At 51.6% G+C, this 12422-nt stretch overlaps 1 protein-coding gene across 3 annotated transcripts; it reads left to right on the plus strand.

Annotated features, from left to right (window-relative positions):
* The first annotated feature begins 448 nt into the window (after nucleotides 1-448).
* Nucleotides 449-7059, plus strand: COPS7A (COP9 signalosome subunit 7A). 3 transcript variants are annotated; one of them, XM_043441144.1, is made up of 8 exons: nucleotides 449-603; nucleotides 1046-1250; nucleotides 3141-3216; nucleotides 3448-3536; nucleotides 4636-4838; nucleotides 5618-5723; nucleotides 5893-6044; nucleotides 6191-7059. In XM_043441144.1, the coding sequence occupies exons 2-8, from the start codon at nucleotides 1089-1091 to the stop codon at nucleotides 6228-6230; spliced, it is 828 nt and encodes a 275-aa protein (XP_043297079.1). In that variant the 5' UTR covers nucleotides 449-603; nucleotides 1046-1088; the 3' UTR covers nucleotides 6231-7059. The 3 variants fall into 3 exon arrangements, with proteins under 3 accessions (XP_043297079.1, XP_043297078.1, XP_043297081.1); XM_043441143.1 differs by having other exon boundaries at nucleotides 555-716; XM_043441146.1 differs by lacking the exon at nucleotides 449-603 and adding an exon at nucleotides 762-947.
* The last annotated feature ends 5363 nt before the right edge of the window (nucleotides 7060-12422 follow it).

The following is a 12422-nucleotide window of genomic DNA, read 5'->3' on the forward strand; positions in this document are numbered from 1 at the left end:
TACTATCTCCTTTATTGTTTCCACTTTTTTCTCTTGCTCCTCCAAAAAAATGAGTGGTTGCTACACCCAGGTGATCTCTGCTACTGGACGTCTATTACTGATGTCTTCTTCTCTACCTTCCTTCTTCATCCTACCTTCCTTTTTTCTTTCTGACCCTCTCTTCCGATCACAGCTTTCCTCTCACCTCAAGCACCCCCATGAAGCCAGAAGTCGAGCTATTAGGCAGCTTAGATCTAACTATGAACAAGCCCTGAACTGCCTAAGACTAGGAGCCCCCTCCTCATTTAGCGTCTAGCACCCGACCAACAATAAAGTTTTATTGAAACAAAGCAGGAAAAAGAGCCGACCATCAGTCTTTCCTCAACAGCCAATCAGAGAGCAGAATGCCCGCGTCGCTCTCGGGAGCTTCATCAGTCAGAGGCGAGGGCGGAGCATGTCGCGCCCGAAATCCGCCCCGTAAGAGCGGAAGTACGGCCGGAAGTCAGCCATAGAGTTTAGGGGCCAGAGTGACCCTGAAGGGAGGTGGCAGGAAAAGCTGAGAACAGCTGCCGGAGGTGACGGAGCGGTGGCCCCGCCCGGTGCGCTGGAAGACGGAGCTTCCAGGTAGCGGCCCGCAGAGTCTGACCCAGAGTACGACGGGGTAGCCGGCGGGAGCCCACGGTCCCTCGGCGGCCTCTTTAAGGGAGGGGGCGGAGCCACGTGAAAGGATCGCTAGGGTGAGGTCACGTGGTGTGGGGCACCTGCGGGGCACACTGGATATTTGGGGGAGCGTCGTCTTTGGGGTGGACACTGTGTGACATCCCTTCCCCCACTGAGACTTGTGCCTTGGAGTTCCATGGGGTGCACGTGGTGGGATTTGGGGATAGGCTCAGGCATGGGGGAGGTGGGCGTGACAACGCTTTATCAGCCAGGGTGCCATCGAAGTGGCTGATCTTAGGATTCCTAAGGTACGAGGGTTGCTCTGTGGTTACAAAGTGGCTCATTGCCTCTGCAATCCAGCCCCTAGGCCTTGTGCTTTCCAGCTTCCCATCCTCTTTCCTTGCAGCTCCAGACTTCCTGAGCCCAGGTCCCCCCAGCTCATCGCCAACATGAGTGCCGAAGTCAAGGTGACAGGGCAGAACCAGGAGCAATTTCTGCTTCTGGCCAAGTCCGCCAAGGGGGCAGCGCTGGCCACACTCATCCACCAGGTGCTGGAGGCCCCTGGTGTCTACGTGTTTGGGGAACTGCTGGATATGCCTAATGTTAGAGAGGTGGGTTCCTGACCTGGATAGCTCCCAAGGAGGCTTGGGGCTGAAGACTGAGAATGGGTGGACAGGGCTCATTTTGCAACCCCATAACCATTCAGCTGAATAAGAGCTTGTGATTCAGAATAGGAGACCTGAGTCCAGCTTGTCTCCATCAATGTCATAGCTCTTAATAATTATATTACCTTGATTGTAGTGTGTGTTAGTTGCTCAGTCGTGTCTAACTCGTTATGACCCCATGAACTGTAGCCCACCAGGCTCCTCTGTCCGTGGGATTCTCCAGGCAAGGATACTCGCATAGGTTGGCATTTCCTACTCCAGGGGATCTTCCCCACGCAGGGATCAAACCCCGGTCTCCTGCATTGCAGGCAAATTTTTTACTGGCTGAGCCACCAGAGAAGCCTTTTACCTTAATCAGCTCACTTTTATTTTAGGACCTACATTTTCTTTTTTAAAAATGGACATGGGGGCTTCCCTCGAAGTCCAGTGGTTAAGACTCCACCTTCCAATGCAGGGGGTGGAGGTTTGATCCCAGGTGGGGAAACTAAGATCCCACATGCCACATGGTATGGCCACAAAAACAAAACAAAAGAGACCTGTTACTGCCCCTCAGTGTCGTAGAAATCCGGTGAGATTATGCGAAAGTGTAAAGTCTGGTACAAATAGAAGGAATGATTGTGAAATAGTCATGACCAGTTCTCTTCCCTTTACAGCATATGCGAATTCACTTAAGTTAGCTAAGGTAGAAGTTATCTTTTTCTTCAAGACACACAATAAGATGCTAGGAACACAGGGGAGAGAACTGTTCACACAGAAGTGATAGAGTTAAAAGTCCAGAGTAAGTAGGTTACCAGAGTAAGTGGGCACCAGCCCAAGCCCTGAGATACCATGACAGTGGTAGGTGGGTGAACTCAGAGTAAATTTTTTGAGGGCCAGTGATTGAGTCAATGCAGTTAGCCTTTCGGGATCCTTCTCATCCCAAAGAAAACTGGCTGCCTTCTTTCCCTGCTTTCCTCTGCAGTGGAATAAAAGAGAATCAAGGGGAAGGAAAAGAGGTAGGTTTTGGGTGCCTGTTTAGCACTCTGCTAGTCATCTGGGAATACCAGAAAAGTACAAGCCACGGGGCTCCCCTTCTGAAACGTACGTTCCAGTTGCGGAATTAAGACGAATGGATATCCATGTATAAATCACTTATTTAGCAAGTATTTATCAGCAGAGCCAAGTACATGCACATTTCTGCTAGACCTGAGTTGGATAGCAGGAACCAGGTCTGTAATCTTGTTGAAAAGAAAGACATTGTTAGGTAACGGCTTTGATGGACTAAGTGGGTGATCAGTGGTAGGAGGAGAGGAGGTCTGGGTGGACTGGCTTGGGTGATGCACACTCCCAGCTGAGGCCAGTCTGAAGCAGAGGCACCTCCTAATGCCTGCCCAGATCCTGCAGCTGTCAAGGGAGTGAGGCTAAGGCGGAAGTCCTTGGTGAATTGGGGAGTACAGCAGCTCCCTAAAGGTATTCAAATTCAGAAATACTAAATATACTCTAAGGATGAAACAACACAGTTTGTAATGTCTTGGGGGTGTGTGTGTATGTGTGAGATGTGTTAGATAACTAAACACTATGAAAGTTTTCAACTCTGACTTTAGGGTAGGAATTGGAGGCAGATGGAGGAAGAGGGTGTTGTGGGTCTGGGGGACAGAATCAACAAAGGCCTGGAGGTGAAATTGAGGCTTCCTTGGGGAGAGCAATCAGAAAGGCAGAGAATTCCTTTCGGTGAGCTGGGAGAGCTAATGTTGGAGGGGAAAGTTGGGCCCGGAGACTGGAGTTCAAACAGGCAGTCTGGAGGGTGGAGAGAGAGGCCCTTCCTGTCACCACTTCTCTCCCCTCGTCTTCCCGCAGCTGGCTGAGAGCGACTTCGCTTCCACGTTTCGGCTGCTGACGGTGTTTGCTTACGGGACGTACGCTGACTACTTAGGTAACTGGATGGGGTGGAGCTCTGGAGACTGGAGGTGGGAGAAAGGCAGTTTACAGAGGGACTTAGAAGACATTCCTGGGGTACCTGACGTAGATCCCTTGGATACACAGGGTCAGGGTCAAGACCTGAATTGGCATGGAAAACTCAAAAAAAAAAAAAAAAATAAGGAAGGAGGCTAGGACTTCCCACAAAAGTGCAAATCAGGATTTCCTACACTTTATTTTTTTCTAGCCGAAGCCCGGAATCTTCCCCCACTGACAGAGGCTCAGAAGAATAAGCTTCGACACCTATCGGTCGTCACCTTGGCTGCCAAAGTCAAGGTGAGTGACAGTCCCCATTGGGTCCTGAGTCACAGAACACCTTTCTGTATGTCCCTTCTCGAGGGTCTATCGGAAGGAAACGATCGCTGTATTGCTGCTTCTTGCCTCCCTGCCAAGGCCCTCCAGGGCCTACATCTGAACTCCATTACCTTCGGCCTTTGGGGCTGAATATGATTCTCCTAGTTTTCTCTTTTGCTTTTCAGCCAACTCAGGTTCTGAGTAAAACACCTTTTGTGTTTGGATTCAGAATAGCAGCAAGGATGCTGCTGACTGTGTCCTTCAACAGCCCCCTCCTCCCTCCTAAGGAACTACGATCCTGCAAGCTATAGCATGTGACCAAAAAGAAAGAAATCTATAACCCAGAAGTGTTACATATTTGTATTCCCTGTTGGGTCCTGTTTTTGACTATCCCCCCGCCCATCTGCATCTCCCAGTTGTTACCTCACTCTCCGTCATGCTTATGGTTTTACTTAAACCAGGATGTCTCCTGTGATATGCCTCTTTGGAAGTAGATGGAGTAACTCCAGACCTCCCCCACACCACATCCTCCCGAGATGTCAGGGTTGTCTTCACCAGTCCGTGTGCTGTCCTGAACTGAGCTGGAGGATGGACATTTAGGCAGATGTCCCCCTGTGGTGGAGGCAGTAGAGGACTCGGGGAGCCTGCTTATGTGCTAAGTCACTGCAGTCATGTCAGGCTCTTTGTGATCCCTTGGACTGTAGCCCACCAAGCTCCACTGTCAATGGGATTCTCCAGGCAAGAGTACTGGAGTGGGTTGCCATGCCCTCCTCCAGGGGCTCCTCCCAAGCCAGGGATCGAACCCAGGTCTCTTACGTCTCCTGCATTGGTCAGCGGGTTCTTTACCACTAGCGCCACCTGGGAAGCCCAGGGGACCATATGTCTTTTATTAAGATTGTCCTCCTCACCCTGTTATTTCTCAAGTAGGAATACTTGTTATTTATGTTGCTTTAGAACCAGCCTCTTAGAGGAGGTGATCAGGAGTAGGAGTGGAGGGTGGGCAGGGGGACGGAAAGAAGGGGGTCTTGGAAGCCCGTCTCTGCTGCGGCCCCACACAGACCCCACCGCCCTTGGGCCCCAGTGTATCCCCTATGCAGTGCTGCTGGAGGCGCTGGCCCTGCGCAACGTGAGGCAGCTAGAAGACCTGGTCATCGAGGCTGTGTACGCCGATGTGCTGCGCGGCTCCCTGGACCAGCGCCACCAGCGGCTGGAGGTCGACTACAGCATTGGGCGGGACATCCAGCGCCAGGATCTCAGGGCCATCGCCCGGACCCTACAGGAGTGGTGAGACCCCAGAGAGGGAGGGGCGCTTTGGAGAGGGAGGAGGGCTGGGCAGGGCAGAGGACGGAGGAGACTTCCGAAGGGAAGGAGGAGGGGGAAGCATGCCTGGAGTACCTGGTGTGGGCGGGGGTGGTAGCCTTGAGTGGTAGTCCCCTGAGGGGTGGGTCACCTGTCTCAGGCTGGATGCAGCCCCCCCCATCTGTGACCAGCACTGTCCACAGGCCACTGGCCTCTGCCAAGTCTGTTTTCTCGTGTTCTTGTCTGACTTCAGTTTGTTAACACACCTTCCTTTTTTCCCTCTGTAACTTTTCCCACCCAGTTTCTGTTTTAGCTCCTACTCCCATTTTGAGGGGGCTTCCATGGTAGGTAAAGAACCTGCCTGCAATGCAGGAGACGGGTTCAGTCCCTGGGTTGGGAAGATCTCCTGGAAAAGGGAATGGCAACCCACTCCAGTATCCGTGCCTGGAGAATTACATGGACAGAGGAGCCTGGCGGGCTACAGTCCATGGGGTCGCAGAGACTCGGACACGACTGAGCGACTAACCCTTTCCCTTTCCCATCTTGCATGTCACTGCAGGCACTGCCTGTCTCCTCCCATGTCCTCCCTGAGTGTCCTTCTGTCCTGGGAATTTTGTCACAGGCGGTCTCCAGGTGCCCTGGCGAAGCTTCTCGCTCAGACAGGGTTCCCGACACCAGGACCGAGGGCTCTCCCTGAGTCTTTCCCTCGTGAGTCTGTGGTCAGCGCCCTCCCGTGCTGACCGCCTCCCCGCCAACTCCCACAGGTGTCTGGGCTGCGAGGTGGTCCTGTCAGGCATCGAGGAGCAGGTGAGCCGGGCCAACCAGCACAAGGAGCAGCAGCTGGGCCTGAAGCAGCAGATCGAGAGCGAGGTGAGCGGCTGGGGGGCCAGCCGGCCGGACCCAGCTCCTCCTCCGGCCCAGGCCGCTTGTCCCAGGCAGAGGGATTTGGACAGTGGCGGCGGAGACACACCAGCTGGGCAGGGCCGGTCAGGGTCTTGAACCTTCCTTGTTTCCCCCCCTTTCCTTTTCCTCTGGGTAGGTCGCCAACCTGAAGAAAACCATTAAGGTTACAACAGCCGCAGCAGCTGCGGCCACGTCTCAGGACCCCGAGCAGCACCTGGCTGAGCTGAGGGAGCCGGCCCCGGGCACCAACCAGCGCCAGCCCAGCAAAAAAGCCTCCAAGGGCAAGGGGTGAGCAGGTGTGGGGGCCACTCGAGTCCAGGCTGCCTTCTCCTGCCTCCCTCATCCCTTCAGGCGCTTGTGGGGGTCAGGAATGGGGGGTTGCAGTGCCTAGCAGTTCCCTACAGCCCCTGCTGTCTCTCTTTCCCCCTTGCCAGGCTCCGAGGGAGCGCCAAGATTTGGTCCAAGTCGAACTGAAAGGACTGTCGTTTCTTCTTGGGATGTGGGGTGCTCACTGCCCACCCGCCCACCCTGTAGGAGTCCTCAGCCTTCCTGTGCCCCTGGCCAGCTGATAATCTAGGTTCCTGACCCCCACCCCTGCCGGCTCCCCTCCCTGCTCCTCCACTCCCACCCCCAAGCATAGGCCACATCTTCTCCAGGGTCATGGTTTTGTTGGTACTTTTTGTTTCACATGACTTTCTTACATGTTCCATTGTCCCCTCCTCCTCCCCGCCACGCTCTTTGCCCTGTTTCTTTAGGACCCAGCATCTGCCCCTGTTGACTACACGCCACCATCCCCAGCATAAACCACCCCCCCGCCCCCCCCTGCAAGTTTCTTCCCTGCCGCCCACGCCTTGCATGCCTCTCCCCGCCTGCCCCCCGCCCCCGCCCTGCAGCCTGTTCAGGCAGCATCCAAAGAGCCATAGGGCTCCCACCTTTGTTCCCACGCGGAGAGCTCTGGGAGCCAGCCTGCCATTCTAGGAGTTGCTGGACACTTGTAGCCTAGAATCTTGTCCCTCTGCAGCCGTTCCCATCCTCTCTCCCCCCCGTCGGGTCCTGGGAGCACTGCTGCTCCAGTGACCCCAGAGCCTCAAGACAGCTGTTCTCAAGCTGTCGTGAGATGGTTCTTTCCTGGCCCTGGCTGTCCTCAAAAGCCTGATGGCCATCCTGGAAGGATTTATACTTCCTCCTGTGAGTTTGGTGGGGAACGGGAGGGGATATAGATTGTATAAAAAGAGTATATATACATATATCTATATATAACATGACACAGAAATAAATCTATGAGAAGTCTATCTACAAACTATCTCACCAGCCTTGCATGGGGTGTCTTCTGTCTTTGGTATTTGTGGACGCAAAGAAGGCTCTTTCCCTGCCCACTCTAAAGCGAAGTGCCAGAAAAACAAGAGAACCAGGTACTATGCCGAAGCCAACTAGGTGCCTGTCTGGAGACCTAGGCACCCAGTTGGACCTTGGACAGATTGTTCAGTATGTCGGCATTCATTCAGGAGCCGAGGGCGCTTGCTGAGCACCAGCGTGTGCTCGGCTGGAGATACAAAATGATGGTCACTGTCCCTGCTCTCAGGGAACTCTGACTTCAGCCTCTTTATGTCCTCCTCATAGAATTGTAGGGGAAGAGTTGATAGTAAACTTCGATTTTTGCATCAAAACCACACAGGAGGGCTTCCCTGGTGGCTCAGTGGTAGAGAATCTGCCTGCCAGTGTGGGAGACACAGGTTCGATCCCTGATCCAGCAGATCCCACAGGCGGCAGAGCAGCTAAGCCCGTGCCCCACAGCTACCGACTCCATGCTCTAGAGCCCGGGAGCTGCAACTACTGAGCCCACGTGCCAGAACTACTGAAGCCTGTGCGCCCTAGAGCCCATGCTCCACAACAAGAGAAGCCACCGCAATGAGAAGCCCACACGGCACAATTAGAGTAACCCTCGAAAAGCCTGAGCAACAGTGAAGACCCAGCACAGCCAAAAACTACATAAATGAAAACAAATCACACAGCACTCTCAGGTGTCAGTAAGAAGCTGTAGTTGGACTCCTGTCCCCTGTCCATGGCAGAGCATTCGAGAGGTGTGCTGGGAGGTTTGGTCCCCTTGGCCCAGTGCACTGCTGGCACACCCTAAACTCGGGGTGCTCTAGTGTAAGGGACAGTTGGTCTCCCACCTGCACGAGAGACAATTGCCTCCTGAGGGTCCCAGTGTTGACCGAGCCGCTCTCCCTAGCTTGTGCTGTCCTCTAGGGGGAGACCATCATTTACTGGTCTAAAAGTATCAGTTAAAATCGAATTGGAAGTAGGGGTGGATCCCGAGTGTTTGGTTAAAAGTGGGCTGGGTGAGTCTGTTGTCTTGAGGGGCAGTGTAGACTTACTGAGACAAGTCCAGGGAGCCCTGTCGTCACAGTTGACACTCTTGGCCTCTCATTTTAGCTTTGGTTAGACTAGCCTGTTGTTCAGTCTCTAAGTTGGCTCTGTGACCCCATGGCCTGCAGCACACCAGGCTCCCTTGTCCTTCAGTATCTCCCAGAGTTTGCTCAAACTTATGTCCATTGAGTCAGTGTTGCCATCCAACCACTTCATCCTCTGTCGCCCCCTTCTCCCTTCCTCAGTCTTTCTCGGTATCAGGGTCTTTTCCATTGAGTTGGCTCTTCGCATCAGATGGTTGCCAACTATTGGAGACTGTTGAGACTTTTGCATCTTGATTCTAAGTCTTTACCTCTGAAATAAATCCCTCTGCTCTCCCACACCATCCACTTCTGTAGAAGTTGTGAACTCCTGGTGCTTCAAGCCTGTGTCTCCTCCCTCTGCCCATACCCCACTTTTTTCTTGAGCTTTAATATCTCATTTTCCTGTAAGCTGCCTCCAGCTATGACTCCATAACTGCCCTGATCCCTGCAGTTCCAACTGTCAGTGAATGGCTTCAGGGTGTGGTGCGGGTGGTCTTGGACTGCCAGGTCCTATACCCAGAGGGAGAAGGGGCCATTCACAGCCTCAAGGACATGCAAATGCAGTTTGTCTTTGACTTACAAAGACAGGGCACTTGCCTCCCAAGTCTTAGAGGTGGGGGAATGGATTATTTGTGAACTGTTTTGACCATGGAATTTGGTTCAGGATTTATGGATTCCCAGGTGGTGCTAGTGGTAAAGAACCTGCCTGCCAATGCAGGAGATGCAAGAGATGCAGGTTCAATCCCTGGGTGTGGAAGATCACCTGGAGGTGGAAATGACAACCCACTCCAGTATTCTTGCCTGGAGAATCCCACGGACAGAGGAACCTGGTGGGATACAGTCCATAGGATCACAGAGTCAGGACTGAAGTGACTTAGCACATTAGGGATTTCATGTATAACAAAGCCTAGGGTTCCAGGAAAATTCTCCCAACCAAAAATTCTCGTCACTTGTACATTCTTACACGCTGATCCCAACTCTATGGCAACCGTAGCTAGAGGAACTTAGGGCTGGGCCATTGTGATAGGAGGGGAAAGAGAACTTGTCTTCATGTGAATTCAGAGTTCACACACATGAAACAGGTAACTCTTAGAAGGTTAAGCCAAACTCTCTGGACATAAAAAGTGCATTTAGTGCTCGCTTCGGCAGCACATATACTAAAAAAAAAAAAAAAGTGCATTTATACAAACATGAAAGTGTGTAAAAGGGGGTGGACCTTTATACACAAAAAGCAAAGACAGGGACTTCCCTGCTGGCCCAGTGGTTAAGTCTCTGAGCTCCCAATGGGGGCCCAGGTTCGATCCCTGGTCGGGGAACTAGATCCCACATGCTGCAGCTAAGACCTGGTGCAGCCAAATAAATGAATAAATATTTAAAAAAAAAAAAAAAAGCAAAGACAGTGTCTCCAGTCAGTATTTAATGTGCATGTGTGCATGCGTGCTCAGTCTTGTCCAACTCTTTCTGACCCCATGGGCTGTAGCCCACCGGGCTCCTCTGTCCATGGGCTTCTCCAGGCAAGAATACTGGAGTGGGTTGCCATTTCCTTCTCCAGGGGATCTTCCCAACCCAGGTCTCCCAGATCCCTCTTCTCAAACCCATGTCTCTTGTATCTCCTGCATTGGCAGGCAAATTCTTTACCACTGGCACCACCTGGGAAGCCCGTGTTTGATGAGATCCTGTTAAAGAGAAGTGATAAATTCTCTGCTTAAGTGCAACATCGGTGGAGAGACAGTAGTTGAGAGGGGCAAGTCTAGGCAGTGAGTGAGTTCTCTGTTGCTGTGTAACAAATTACCCTGAAACCTAGTGGCTTAAAACAACACACGGTTATTATCTCGGTTTCTACGGCCCGGAAATCTGCACAACTCAGCACTACAGTTTTCTGCTGAGTTTTCAGGGTCACTTCCAAGGCTACCACAGGTTGTGAGTGAGGGTGTCTCAGCTCAGGGTTCCGGTGTGTGGGACTTACTTCCAGGCATAGCCAGTGATTGTCAGCAGGATTCCCTACCTCTGGGTGGTCAGGCCGAGGTCCTCACTCCTTGGCTGACTGTAGGTCAGAGGCTGCCCTCTTCGTCAGAGCGAGAGCCAGAGACCGTTTCAGCAAGGTGAAAGCCCAGTCTTCTGTAACCTAATTGGGGAGGAAACATCCCGTCATTCACCAGTCACCAAGTCCAGCCTAGTGATCATTAGAAGGCAAGGATCTTTGGAAGGTGTGTCGGAGGTGTCCTACCACAAGCAGTGTTTTTTTGGTCCACCAGTGTCAGAATCATCAGGGGAGCTTTTGAAAATGCATGTTGCTGAACCCCACTCGCACCACGGTTCCTACTGAATTCGGATCTCTGCAGTTGGACTGGAAATGGGACTTCACTGCTCATTGACTCAGTTCGGAGCTGTGATGGCCCATTTATGTAAGCAGACTTGCCCAGATTAGTGCCACCTTGGATCAGCCGAAAAGGCTTCAACCGTAGGGCCTTGGAGGACGGATGAGGAGGCCAGGGGCACCATCTGGGAGAGAAAAATGAGCAAATGTGAAACTCTTGAGTACAGAACTTGTCTGTCCTCTGAGGTTCTTAACTATACGATTACATAATTAAGTGTCTGGTAAGTACTAAGAAGTATAGGGTGACGCGAAAGCCCTTACCAGAGAATCAACTTCTCATCTGGGGTCAGGGAAGCCTCTGACGAGGATGTGACCTTTAAATTGAAACTAGATACCCAAGTAGCAGTTAACCTGATAAAGAAACGGGAGGATGAGCATTCTGAGTGGGAGGAATCAGAAGAAGGCCTAGAGCTGGAAAGTTTTCTTCCTGTGACCTGCTTTGGCTCCCTAAAGTGAAATGTGCTGTTTGGGGAATGGGACAGGGAATACAGTCCTATGCTTCTACCAATTGTTCATGTATCTAATCAATTGATAAATATATCTTGACTGAAAAATCTGAAATAATACAAATCATAATGCATATATTATACTTCTCAGCATTGGGATTTTGGGTGACTTTCATCTTTTTTGCCCATCTCTATTTTCCAATCTTTCTATGATAATTGCTAATGAAAAATAGTATTTATTATTAAGTACTATTAGTAATATCTATGAATCACTTACTGTGATCAAGCACTCTTAGTGCTTTATGGATATAAACTCATTTAATACAACAACCTTCTGAGGTTAATATCACTACCATCTGCTTCTAAAGATGATGGACGTGGTACAGAGAAGTCGTCTTAACCTGCCTAGGGTCACACAGATTATGATGGAGTAGGCTCACCCCACCCTGTCTCTCTGACAGTCCTGGACAGAACACACAGCAACAGTTATCTGAGATCTGTGGTGAACAGTAAACACAGCAGGGACGTCCCTGGTGGTCCAGCGGTTGGGACCCATGCGCTTTCACTGCTGAGGGCCTGGGGTTTGATCCTTGGGAACTAGGATCCTGCAAGCCACACAGTGCAACCAGAAAAACCCAAAAAGCAAACAAGCAAACAAAAAGTAAATGGTAGTTGGGAGAAAGACACCAGAATTCAAAGTTCCACTAAAACAGTGGTGAGTTTTCCTTCCCCCCACCCCTCCAGTATCGCCCGGAATGAACTCAAAGGCAGCCCAAACCTAGAAGTGCACATCTGGTGTGAGCTGAAAGGCTCCCCTTGGAGCCCTCTGCTGCAGATCTAAGAAGGGGGCTCTGACAGTGGGGGGGAAGTCCCCTCTCCCCTCCAGCCCCACGGGACACCAGGGTGGCGGTAGCTACGGCAGCACAGTGACAGCAACGGTGGCCAGGCAGACACTGGAAACTCTGGGAAGGAGAACCCTTCTCTCTGACCACTGGAGCTCTGGTCACAAAAATGTGGAGCAAATCTGCCCTTCTTTTTCCGTTCTCTCTTCTCTTATTGCTTGACTCAGACACATAGTGAGAAATGTCCAACAGAGGGACTTTCCTGGTGGTCCAGTGGCTAGGACCCCCAATACAGAAGGGGCCAAGTTTGATCCCTGGACAGGGAACTAGATCCAGTATGCTGCAACAGAAGATCCAAGTGCCACAACTAAGACCTGGCTCAGCCAAATAAATGTTAAAAAAAAAAAAAAAAAAAAAATGTCCAGCAGAGCAGAGAAACTAAAGCTCTGACTTTTGGGCCAGAGGATTGGAAAGAGAAGCTCCAGAGAACCAGAAAGTACCAGGAGATCACAGAAAGATAAATCAAGATAGCAGCCTAGATAGCTCTG

The sequence above is a fragment of the Cervus canadensis genome, chromosome 21 (assembly GCF_019320065.1).
Source record: "Cervus canadensis isolate Bull #8, Minnesota chromosome 21, ASM1932006v1, whole genome shotgun sequence".
Taxonomy (NCBI): Eukaryota; Metazoa; Chordata; class Mammalia; order Artiodactyla; family Cervidae; genus Cervus; species Cervus canadensis.